The following is a 12855-nucleotide window of genomic DNA, read 5'->3' on the forward strand; positions in this document are numbered from 1 at the left end:
AATCAATCTTAACATTCGATGTAAGATCAATCATTGATTATTTACGTATGCATTTTTGATTTGTCATTTGCGACAATTTACCGATTGCTAGACGATTTCGCGAGTACAAACCTGCTCAATTGTTTGCTTAAGCGAAACAATGATACACTGAATCATATACTTTAAGATCTATGCGCTCAATTTTATATCAAATCTCTTGTCATTCATTCAAAGTGTGAATTTGTGAAATCGATTGTATCATAGCATCGATGACCTTCTTGCAAAGACAGACTGAAGCTGAATCTATATATCTGGGCTGATGGGTATTCGAATGTGCAACACTATTTCAAAGGAAAAGCTATTTTAGCAACAGAATTAATGGGCTTTCTTACCAATCCTACTTACTAGGATTTCCACCTCCGCCGACGACGGGCATGATTCCTCAGTAGCCACTGGCACACAGGAGCTGGCTGACGCCTGGTCCCCTGCGGATCAGCAACACCAAGGAGAATTGTCATCCAAATCTCGAAAGTTATGATATAAAACTGAAGGACTGTAATCCCCAATGCCAAAGCATTTACCAAGAAGACGCCCAGCATGTCATTGACATCATTTTTAGCAAAGAGGTCCTCGCCTTCTTCTCAATGTCAATCCCAAAACTTTAAAATTCTCATCGCCATACGCAAACGAGTACTCAACTATGCTTTTGCTGACGATAGTTGGGGTTGTTCCTATCCCATTATTTCCGTCAAGAAGGGTTTGTATGGCGTTTCCGGAGATCCAATGGCAAATTTGTAGGCATAATCAAGGGATGCAATGTTGAGCATTAAGGGACTATGAGTCTGGATGATCTTGACCAGCTTACCTTCTTTCAAAAGTTGAGCAAGGGTGAGTGAATTGTGGCATAGTATGACCCTAGCTACTTGCACATTGACGAGTAAGCACATGTATAGAAGTGATGAGAGCACCAACACAGTGAATTTATGTCATCTGTTGTGATCATTCTCGATTTCTGGTATGAAGGGATTAACTCCGATATTGTTTTACTGTTATCTAAGAATAAAGCTGGAATTGCGATGTGGTAGGAGCGGATAGAATGCAGTTGTGGTGATAAAAAATATACATATTATCAAGCTGGAGACCAAGAAATTCGCTGTCGGTGGCTACAACCCGCTCTTTAGTAGATCAGAACAGCCTAAATGTTTAGATTATCCACCACATGCTCACACTGAAGGCGAAGCTATTAGTTTCGATAAAATGTATCATTATTTAAGGCGGTGCTTACGATTCTAAACAGCTTACCGAATTTCAGTAGATGTTTGCCAGCTGTTCCGTATTTGATCTTTTGAGCAAACTCAAAATCGTGTGTTCGATGGAAAGTGCCAATCTTATGGTAAAGTCCTATTGGAATATCTAAGTGCAACAACTGCAAGACTACGCCTTTTTTAAAATGAGCTGAATTCATGCACAATATGCAACCACCGGTCTCGAGCAGCGGACAGAAGCCACCGTTACTGATGCTGCAATGAGATCATGTTTTTAGTATTCATGGTGAGTTAAATTCACAATATGCTGCCACGGGTCTGTTAGAAGCTACCAAGATTGATGCTTCAATGATACCATATTTATTAGTATTCAAGGATCGCTTGTCTGTTTTGTCAAAGAAAAAAGCTCTCGAGTTTGAGCACCTATTATCTCCCAGTCAGCAGCTGCCGAAGCGCACAACGCTAGAAGCACATTATTACTGCCCGGGAAATTATGGGACCGGGCACAAAGTCATCCGCTAAACACAAGTTCATTCTTATAAATTCAAACTGTTTGCAGTAAATGAACGTTACGTCAGACGATCTCGTCCACTGCATTCAGTGGACGAGATCGTCTGACGTAACGTTCAACATAAGCTCCAGATTTCCAACGTTGCAGCGGCCTTATAGTTTGGAAGGGCTTCAGCTTACTCGCTAGCAATACCATCATCCAGAAACAACAATTGTAATCGATGATGGCGTGGCGGAACAACATACCTTTTATTTATGTGTTTCCGCAATGTAAGCATGTTCGTTTGAACTACGGCTACCACCAGGAATCACAATTTTGTCAAATAGTAAGAAGAAGATTGATACCTCCTGCGTCAGACTGGAGTGAATCCTCACACAGGTGTACCAAGGCAGCACCCAGTAAACATTGGAGTTGCCCTTTTTTGGGCAGAGACTGCTTTACCGGCGTCACTCACTTATCTATGCTAAGAAACATGACGCCGTTAGTAAGCTTCTAAATTTATATTAGTAGCACATGGAAAATGCAATTGAGAGCTGCAAGCGGCAGAGCAAATGTCATGCTGAATGTTGCTAGCTGGTCAAACAGCCCTCGGGGCTTACTAGCTAATTCTAGACCATCTTTGTCTGAGTACTGGTGATACCACTTGGTCACGTTAAGCTTATATCTAAATTTGAAGTTGCACGCGGTCATACTATATCGTAGCTCATTCTCGATACAAATTGATACTGCACTGGCATGGTTGGTGTATTTAGCTTTTAGTGAATATGCACTATTCGTGAGTTGCCGCTAGCCTTTCCGACAAAGAATGCAGGCCCCGAGTTTGGAATCGTTCTTCGCACGGAAGAAAGCGGCAAATATCAAATCGTTAGTTTTGGTTGTGTCACTGGCTAATATGCGCTTATGTGTTGCAGACCTTTGATCAATATCATGACAAATGCTTCGATCATAAGCCAGTGCCTCTTGTGCTCATATATTACTATGGATAGAAGAAGTCTACGGCCGTCTTGATAAGATCATCCCCCAGCACTCGATGCTTTTAGGGTATCTCCATCGACGGACCTGACAGAATTATACATTTATGTTGCGTACATTATATATATATATATACCTTTGAAGACCATGAATTAGATAAATAATGGAATATGATCAGCGAAATCTTGTAAAATATGTAGAATTAATACAGAGCTTGCAATCGATAATAGCAAATAAGAAATGAAGGATTTGAGGATAACATTATGCAGGTGTTTTCTCAAAGCAATTTGATACAAAAATATTTGACAATTTGCTCTCTGATATTTATTTTGTCTTAAGACTAGTTCACGCACTCAACTAGACGACGCGATAGGGGAATGTGGCTCAAATTTATTGGGTACCCATCACGTTTAACAACTTGTAACTTACGGTTGGATCCACTCCATATGTAAAAGGTACTTTTAAACTTGAGTAAACTCTACTCACAACATGACTATCGATTTTTTTATGTTCATATTGTGAAGCTGAACTTTCGCGAAACAATTCTTTCTTGCGATCTGTCCAATGCACTGACTTTACGATTTCGAATGGATGACAACAGCGGTAAAAAAAATTGACAATCACGCGAACACCAACATTAACATTAAAAAAAACTACCAGTGCGCCTCTTTGTGTTATTTAACAGTCTTTCAGCCGTTGAAGGCATACAGAAATTCATTTACCAACATCTTATTGTAACTCGAGTATCTTACCGATAGAAACGGTACAATGCACTATCCATTGTCCACTTTCGCGATCGACGACGGCCTAATAACTTTTGATTCTTTATCAAAGTTGCTGCAAGTTCATTTACTTTTACTGTCTGCTTAGTGAGAGTTTCGTGTCGCGAAGTAAAAGTTGGTCTGCTAGAATTGTGAAGATTGATAAGTTTATGATTTGACGTGGAAGGGGAGATCATTTAAAGATTTGTTGCAATAGTATTGCAATGTATTGTTATACTGTCCATATCCCTTCAACCATACAATCCGATCTTCGTTTTACTCCTGTCGTGTCGTCGAAATTGTTGAATAATGTTTTTTAAAGACTTTTTTATCTTCACGATTCATTGTATGTTCTGATCAATACTTATGCGAATAGCAACACACATGCGAAGTCATGCGATTAATCAGCTTTCGATTCCCAGAACAGCACTTTGGTTTTAGCCATCTACTAAACACCCCACTTTAAGCCCCACCAAGTCATACCACGATGAAAATTTTCATTACACTTGCTGCTGCATTCTTGGCTGTCACACAAGTCAACATTAATGCCGATCACATCTCGCGAAATCTGATTCTAGGAGGTGATATCATTCCAAAGGGTACAAAGACGTACACATGTGGCATTCGCGCGACCCCAGAGAATGACAACCACTGCGCTGGTGTTCTGGTTACATCCATGATCGTAATGACCTCAGCAATTTGTACCAGCATTCAGGAGGATTTGAAACCGAACTATGTGGCAGTGGGAAATCACTATATCAACGGAACGGAAGACGGCGAGGTCATCAAAGTGATCAAGGCCCAGAACCACACATTGCTTGATATAATGATTCCTGCCTACGACTATGGCTTTTTAATCCTTGAAAAGCCAAGCAAGTTTCCGCCGATCGAACTTGCTACAGAAGCGGACATTGAATTTGCTATGTTGACGAAAGTCATGGGCTGGGGATTGACCAATCATCCCGATGTACCAGAAACGTCTGATGGCTTTGAAACCTCTTATGAATTGCGTGGTGTTGACGTTCAGGTGTGGAAAAATGAAGACTGCGCAGTTTGCTTCAATGGCGCGATTGATCCGACGGATGTGTGTTTTGGTGGTCATCCGAACAAAACATTCTCCTATGGTGATTTTGGAGGTCCACTAATCAAGGAAACGCCTGAAAAAGACCTTCTTGTGGGGGTCGCCACCTACACTTCCGGTGGTGTTGCAGGAATGCCGAGCATTGCTTCTCGTGCGTCAGCAGCTGCTGCTTTTATCAACGAACTAAGTGCTAGTCTAACGCCCGGTCCTCTTTCATCGTAATATCTGAATGCACTTTAGAAAATCATTTTCATGCCTTCTATCGTCCGCTTCCATAATTGTGTAGACAAACCCTGTTGCAGCTACGATACACATAATCAATCACAATCGTAAGTAAAATGACTCACTTTAACTGAACCAACTCGCTATACTGCACCATTTACAAAGTCGCATTTTCGGCTTTAATTTCTCGCCATAGTATGAGCAAGCTTAATTAGAGCAACACATACATTAAGGTTTAATTAGCAAGTATATATTCCTCAAAAGTGCGTTTTAATAACCCGGGAAACATGATCAAAGATTCTCGTGTAGTATAGCTTGACTTGTGTAATGCTACGCTAAGAAGCATAAAATTGAAGGCATGCGGGGATGGTTGCGTTTACGGCACGTTTCTCAATCATCTTGAATCATGCGAAATAGTTGAATACAGCTTGTATCTCCTGTCCTCGTTTGAAAGCAAAAATGCATTTGAAAAACTCGCACCTAATCTACAATTTGACCCTTGCCCATGTGAGCTCGACAAAATTAACAATCGAAATTCACTCCTCTCAAGCGAAATCTTTCCAGTCCGTCACGACATTCCACGCAAAGGTTAATACCTCGATCATTGTTGCGCCATCAGCCTTTACCATTGCATACTTTTGATGGCAGCTTAGTCTCGGGCAAACAAAAGTTAGGAAATCAAACGACGACTACAAATTGGCATTCGTGATACTGTCGCGGTGATAATTACTACGCTAGTACCATAGCGTTCACACGCAAGTGCTGACAACAGTACTTTGCTCGATGTACGAACCTGGGGATACGTAATGTGTCTGCTACCTTAACGACCGGCTCGATGGCAAGCAGATCAGATTCTTGTTTGCTAAGACCTACCACATAGGTACCTCTTCCCCGTCTTCTACGGCTTAGCCAACGCAAAGTGTGAAGAACGTTGAAGCCAAAACTTAACTTCAGTCGTTCATCCTGTCGAAGATTTTGAAAGTGCAAAGATAACTGATCCATCGGAGCATAACTAATCCGAATGGGTAGAACTGACTGTGAATTAGTATTTTAAGATGACTCTTGAAAACTGAGTGGTACGTCAACGATCTGAAAAAATTAATTGCCCTACCACTTTGTGTCCCCGGCAATGATATGAACATTTAAAGAAAAGACGCTTGGAGACAAAAAAAATTGCGGGAGGCTTGAAGACCTGGCAATAGCATTTTTATTGTGATATTCTGGGTGAACCGGAATGTATACGCAATAACTAGCTGGCTTAAAGCTGGGGTGGACATTCGACGCATTATTAAAATTTCACTGGTGCCGCAAACGTTATATGACCGTTGAGTATTCTGATCGCCAAGTGATTTGGTACAATTACCGACACCTACAACTTATGCGCAAGAATCATTTTGGGGATATTGCCGCTTAGTGTGTATGTCAGTCATATCTTTTCATGCGGATACGCGAAAGAAGATGCAAACAACTCAACTGGGATGCTACAACTATAGGTCAATAAGCTTTCTTGATACAATGGTTCGTCAGAAGTTCCATGAAAACACAGCATAGTGTCACCGTAATTTGTTTTCGGCTTAGTTTTACTCCTTATGTACTCATCCTAATTCAACTGAGCATTGCAATCGCCATTGGACGCATAAACATTTTCCGCAGCAGCCATCGACACTGGTGCGGGTTCGTCAAGAATGACAAAGACTAAGTCGAAGCATGTTAGTTTTGTTGGTTTATTAGTGTCCCTATGTTCAACCAAAAAAAGAGGGAGAGAAACTAGTTTCTGGCTAGGAAGTCCGTAGTGAACTCCAAGCAACGTGGTTAAATTATAGGTGCTTGAGGAATGTAAGGCTCAAATCGAGAAAGTGGAGCTACCACAACTTAAACACTTGGCTAATCTGAGTTCATTTTCAGGACGAACAAATCCAAATTTTGTGCATGTAAATAGACATAGAGCTGCAAGCAACATCGCCCTTCCACAATATATGGCGGCGTCATCTCAACAAAACCAGTTGCAGTTCAAAATTTTGTTGACGAAACCAGAGCAGCACTGCACAAATTAGGATCCTTAGGTAGCGCAAAGACCAACAACATACCTTCAATAACCGCTGCGCAACAATGTGTACTGAATAATCGTAATGGGCAGGAAGTTGATCAAAGATATTCTAGGAAGTGGTTGTTGTTACACCGCAACTCACTGGAACGGAAGCAATAAGAGAATATGGGGCAGTACAAGTGCCGGACAAACTGTATACGGTGATGAAAAAGCTCCGATTGATGTCAACATACTCAGAGGATCAACATTTGAGATTCTATCAACTCAAGAAGAGTTTTTTTTTTAGGTTTGGGATCTTTTGGGTATTTACGACTTTATGAGCAAACAGACATCACCTAGAGTATTTGTTGATCCTAGACTTTAAGACTGCGTAATTAGAGAACCAAACAACTTGGATATATAAGAAAAAGACACCATTTTTTAACATACTTTAGTAAAGACCAAGTTCATTTTCAAAGATTAAACTATGAGAACGTGAGTGTTGCTATAGTTAACGCTAGTCAGGATTTAAAGTTGGGACTTAATCCATTGAACAACAGCCGAAACACGAGAATAGACGGAAGGTATTCCTTCTGTACCACATCCAGTACCATAGCTGGCTAACCCGATGAGAACGTCATCTGAATCTCCAGCCCCATTCTCCTTGATCAACGGGGCGCCACTATCACCAATACAAGCGTCCTGGTTTTTCTTTCCACCAGCGCACAAGGCTGATTCATCGCATGTGAAGTGTGGACGACACTCATCATTGGTCCATACTGGAACTTGAACCCCCCGTAAATCGTCGGAAAGTTTGTCGTTTTCGTAGGAAGTCTGCCCCCAACCCATTACCTGGGCCATCATGTTAGGTGTAATGTCCGAGTTATCCGCTTTTGGAAGGGTGATAGGTTTGAATTTGCTTGGCGATTTCAGAGTTAACAACGCGAAGTCGTAGCTAAGAGTTTGATCGTCAAACTTCTTGTGGGTCTTAATCGACGCGATTTCGATCTGTTCGCCATCGAGCCGGCCGTTAAGGTTGTGAGAACCCACGGAAACGAAGCGTGGCCCGAAGCCATCCGTGCCGAAGTAAGTGCAAAGTACTGTTGTAATAACATGTCTTGAGGAAACAAGTGCTCCAGCGCAGAAATTATCACCATCGGTAGTATTACGAATACCAACTGTATAGGTCTTTGTATTGCTTTTGACTTTGGACCCCCCGAGAATAAGTTGCCGGGAAGTGTGGTCAGCGTTGACAGAAATGGAGAAGGCAACAGATGCAGCAATGATCGAAGAAGCAAATCTCATCTTTGAGTTTGGTTGTAGGCTTGGAAATGGTGTGTCGTGGATAAGGAATAAACGAAAGTGTTCTGTTCGAGGAGTGGTATGCCGGCAGGCAGGGAAGTTGAAGAGGTGTTCACCAGGCAAAGTAACCTTATAGCTTTGAGCATCTGGCTTATTGTAAAGGATGTGCCTTTGCTCTTAGAGGTGACGCAAGGTTGCGTCTCCACAATTCCGTGTTACAACACCACAATCATGCTAGTATCATGATCCCAAGATGGTGCTTATAACAGAAGGCAGAGCTTCTAAAAATCTCATCTCCATTTTAATAAAATAATATATCGGCAGCTTCAAGCTAATCGCTTGTAATTCCTTAGGTTCTCTAATTACCGCATCTCGAATGAGTTTCAGCTTTCAAAATGCGTCAATGCAGTTTTTTTCATGCATTTAGAACTTTCACCGATGTATCGGTTGTTGAATATAGACAATTAGAACTATGCAAATTCTGTCAACCTTAAATAAGCGTGTATTACGCTATTAAGCTCAAGCTCTTACGTAAACTTCGTTAAGTTTAATAGTATTGTTAACGGCTCGCTGGTAATGTATGCATTACACAATAGAAGTAAAATATAGATTTGAAAGCGCTAAGCACGCCAACTTCTCTTTTTCTTAGACCTCATTATCAAAAATGAATTTAACATGTACTTTTTTTTAAATGCGTATTTTCCAATTCTATCTCTTGAGATGCAAGTTCGCCAGCCTTCCGTCAAACGCTGTACATGTTGTTTGGATCATTCTCAGAATGTATGATGAGTAGCTATGCTGCTGTTTGGGTAAACATGTCGTAGGGATCGGGAATACAGATGGAAAATAGAGAAGAAGAGCCATGAAAAATTGCGGTTAATATACAGTTAGAGATTACGATGTGTTGCACATGCTAAATAATCAAGATCGGTATGCCTGTAGACCACACGTAAGCAAATAATCATTAAAGTATAAAAAGCACATTTGAAAACACAATACGAATTTGCTATGCATTACCTTCACCCGTCTCGACGTTGTCACGTTGTAACATTCAGGCTCTACAGATCACTCCAAATTGTTAAAAAACCTTTTGCTTTAGTTGAACACCGCTAGATATTGAAGTCAATTTCAACATCTGTCTCACCTTTCGAATACGCTTCCTCTTTAAGCACAAAGAATGATGTGCAAGATGAAGTAGCGTTCATCTCTTGCTGTGTATGAATGTTTAGTACTCACTACGTGAAATTCCTCGGCCTTTGCCGTAATTTTGTTGAAAAGATGGTAAAATCCGAATTGAAAATGTATCTTATGTTCTTCTGTCTTTCTTGTTCTAACATTGCCATATTTATACCAAATTACGCTACCGCAGGTCGTAGGTTTTGGCTCGGTGACTCACAGTGCACCCTAAACACTCAAAGAAAACTTGGCTCTTTTGGGGATTAGAACCCTAAAAATGAAAGTGGACCCACCACACCTTCACCGTTGGCGAATCTGAGTTCGTTTTCTATACGAACAAATATAACACTTAAAAATGAAAGTACAGTAGACATATAGCCGCAATACCGTAAAATTAAGCGACGTAATTTCAGCACTTTCGCAGCAGGGCTGCCGTATCTTTGCGCTTAGAGGAGGCGTATTTTAGGTCACCAACCACGTTTTTCACAAGAACCAGTACGAGTGTAGCGGATCGCAATCCGCAAGAACCTTAACCCGAAGCTATTAGACTCTTCTGTTCAAAATGTAAACTGTATTTTTTTGATTTGTCTGCAGCAAAGCCGCCTAATTTTAAATGTTTAGATTTTCCTAATACGTATAGTAAAATCTAAATACATGCATATCTACTGGCTACCCAGCCGTGTACCGAATTTATATTTGGGTGCAGTCACACCGTGCCCATATCTTGTGACACACACACCTGTTACCAGGATATGTGTAACCCCGTTACACTCTCACTCGCCATTAGTTCATGTTGATCCTTATCGAAGATTGGTCTCAACACCCGCTGCCTCGCGTATCGACGCAACCATCTTCATCTCGAATGCCTTCGTCAGCATATCCGCAAGCTGACGATTCTTGTCGATGTAGTTGACCTTCTCGCGTCTGATGTGGTGACTTAGTCGAAGTGCTTCGTTCGAGCATGGTGTTTGGCGTTTGTACCTAATCCGATCAGTCCTTGGTTCTTTCAAATTTGTGTGCCTTCCACTTAGTCACGACCCATGATCTTAAGCATCGCTCGCTTTCAAAGGATATCTTCAGTGCAAAGGCTGATAGCCATATATTCAGTCGTTCCCGAGCCGAGTGCAACGGCCTGCTGCCGCTAGGACTTGAACTTGACTAACACACCTTTAATCATGATCATAACTTCTGAAACCGAACATTTGTCATCGATATTAATGCCCCGATCGGCATCTGAACATGCCTCAACCGCAATTTGACCACTGACTTGGTAGACGATATCGATTAGACGTGTGCTCTTTAGGAAGCGCAGCACGCGAGTAGGCGTTAATCAATATGGCAGCCCGAAATTTTCTTGCAAATATGATAGCTATATTATCACGTATTCAACATCCGGTGTAGTATATGTGGTTATCTACAGCAGGCATCTAGGGAAGGATCGATTAGGTTGCATCTCTAATAAACCCAGATCCGTTTTAGGCGACTGTGCTGATGACAACATCAATTTCGATGCGCATGGGTTGTTGACTCTTTTGGCATCTTATTGATAGAATCGCCTGAGCACATTGTCAGTGTCACAAGTCTGCTTGATCAAAAGTGTTTTGACTGAGCTGTCGTGATCAAACACCATGCCCAGATAAAATCTGCGTTATCAAGCGCCTTCATCGACAATTTATTTCTGAGCAGTATTTTGAACTCAATGATCTCCCTGCTTTTTGCTTGGATAATCATGTCATCCTAAAAAAATTAACATGGTCTAACCTAAACGAGATCTCTTGACAGAAACGCACTGATCCCCCCGCATCTCAAAAGGCCATAGTTGAAACAGATACTATGTAAGGTCTTGTTCCAGGTACATGTTGCTTGTTTCATCCCGTATACAGACAGTTTGATTGGCAAACGTATCCCTGCACATTGTCGACACCCAGCGGAGCGTTGATTGTTAGCACGTTGCTGACAAAAGCAGTATCGACAACCACCTGTTCCATTTGTAGTCTCATTTCGTGCACACAGAAAGAACTATCCATATTGAACTCATTTTTGCAACCAAGAAAAGGTTTAATGAAAGCAATCTCATAGTTGTGTTAGAGCTCTTCGTGGAAAGTTTGCCTTGTACCGGACAACAGTGCACTTTTGATCACTTTTCATGGCAATGTCCCATCGTAATCCAATTGTGCAATCTTCCTCCCCGCTTAGCTTTCATGTTTTTTTTGGTTTTGCTAATGTAGGCGAAGCTCGGCTTCAATAGCTTCATGTCTCTTAATACATCACCACTTTAATTTCTTGAGCATATATTGTCGGCATGTCCGTAGCATTTTCACTTCACATTAAGTATGCAAGAATAGCACCGGCAATCCATTCGTCTTGCGTCAATCCTAGCGCGTTTCGGCTTCTGTGGATCATTACATTTTTTGTAGCAACTTTTTCATCTACGCTTTCACGATGCATAGCATCGGCTCATGTCTTCGTCGTGATTGCTCCAGTTCACTTCAAAGCAAGCACCAAATGATATTCTTGATGCTTTTGAGGCGATGGACGATTCTCTGCTAACTTCAACATATTCCTATTAGATCTCTCACTAACATAGTTCAGTTCGGCAACTCCAACTGGTTTCTTTTGCAGTTTCTATAGGCTCGTCCTGAATTGGCGGTCAATCCAACTGGTTTAAAACATAATACCATTGTCTTTTAAAAGTACGATGATCGCTAGTGTGAGTTGTCAATGCCACCTACTTAACGCTATTCCAACATCGTAATGCGGGTCACTTTCTTCTTCCAGTCAGAATTGACACTGTCCGCATAGCCGAAACATGCATTTGAACAACAATTCTTAAAATTTAACAACAAATCTAAAGATATATGTCGCGCCCTCCTATCGACGATATCTGGGTTGGACACGTTATATCTGTGTGCACCCGAACGCTTGTCGCGTGATCGAACGTGAAGGAAATGCCGTGAAGGTCTACTCACCCTTCAAGCACCCGGCACATTGTATTTCTGTTTTTTTGCTTGATCATCTTTATGCCTCTAGTCGAGGGCTGTGTCTTGAGTGAAAAAATTTATTCCAGTGTCCAATGCGAGCATGACAAAGATTCTACTCAATGTCATTCCTGAAATTCTCCGCGTAATTTACTTCCTCCGGTTTCCAATCGAGCATGTACGCTTCATCGATACTTATACCCCATGCAGTAGCCTATTGTTTGTTTCAGATAACACACGAAAAAAGCGAAAACTCGACACTTATCCCGCGTTTTGCAAGCTTGCCAACCGACAGCAATCTTCGGAAATATAAAACGTCAGAAATGCAAATCCTCATTCTATCGAGACCGGTCAGTTTCACGTTGCCGATTGCTCTAACGAGTGTCTTTTTGTCATTTGCAATTGTTTCTTCAACGTATATTTTAAGGTCCTTGTATTCAAACAAGTCAGTCCTGTGTGAGATCGCTGGCGATAAGCCACTCTGCCGATCGTCCTTCGCCCACTGCAAATACCGCGTCACCAATGCATATACTGTTAAAAAAGATGAAGTGAGTATATTGAGGTCCTACTCCGAGCTACCTA

General features: G+C 41.4%; 4 protein-coding genes across 4 annotated transcripts; 1 reads left to right on the top strand and 3 right to left on the bottom strand.

Moving 5' to 3' along the window:
* Positions 1 to 199: 199 nt before the first annotated feature.
* Positions 200 to 885, bottom strand: PHALS_09210 (uncharacterized protein; the record flags this gene model as incomplete). Its single annotated transcript, XM_024724669.1, has 5 exons — positions 200 to 320; positions 385 to 464; positions 561 to 616; positions 679 to 710; positions 845 to 885. 5 exons carry the CDS (start codon positions 883 to 885, stop codon positions 200 to 202), a joined length of 330 nt encoding a protein of 109 aa, XP_024575523.1.
* A 3090-nt stretch (positions 886 to 3975) lies between these two features.
* On the top strand, positions 3976 to 4791 carry PHALS_09211 (RxLR-like protein; the record flags this gene model as incomplete). Its single annotated transcript, XM_024724671.1, has 1 exon — positions 3976 to 4791. The coding sequence occupies one exon, from the start codon at positions 3976 to 3978 to the stop codon at positions 4789 to 4791; it is 816 nt and encodes a 271-aa protein (XP_024575524.1).
* PHALS_15360 (uncharacterized protein) lies at positions 4790 to 5846 on the bottom strand. The gene has a single exon (XM_036407394.1). It carries the CDS (start codon positions 5791 to 5793, stop codon positions 5521 to 5523), a length of 273 nt encoding a protein of 90 aa, XP_036263102.1. The 5' UTR covers positions 5794 to 5846; the 3' UTR covers positions 4790 to 5520.
* A 1499-nt stretch (positions 5847 to 7345) lies between these two features.
* PHALS_09212 (RxLR-like protein) lies at positions 7346 to 8122 on the bottom strand (the record flags this gene model as incomplete). The annotated part of the gene is made up of 1 exon (XM_024724673.1): positions 7346 to 8122. One exon carries the CDS (start codon positions 8120 to 8122, stop codon positions 7346 to 7348), a length of 777 nt encoding a protein of 258 aa, XP_024575526.1.
* Positions 8123 to 12855: the final 4733 nt, after the last annotated feature.

Source organism: Plasmopara halstedii (assembly GCF_900000015.1).
Source record: "Plasmopara halstedii genome assembly, contig: Scaffold_350, whole genome shotgun sequence".
NCBI classification, from domain to species: Eukaryota; Oomycota; class Peronosporomycetes; order Peronosporales; family Peronosporaceae; genus Plasmopara; species Plasmopara halstedii.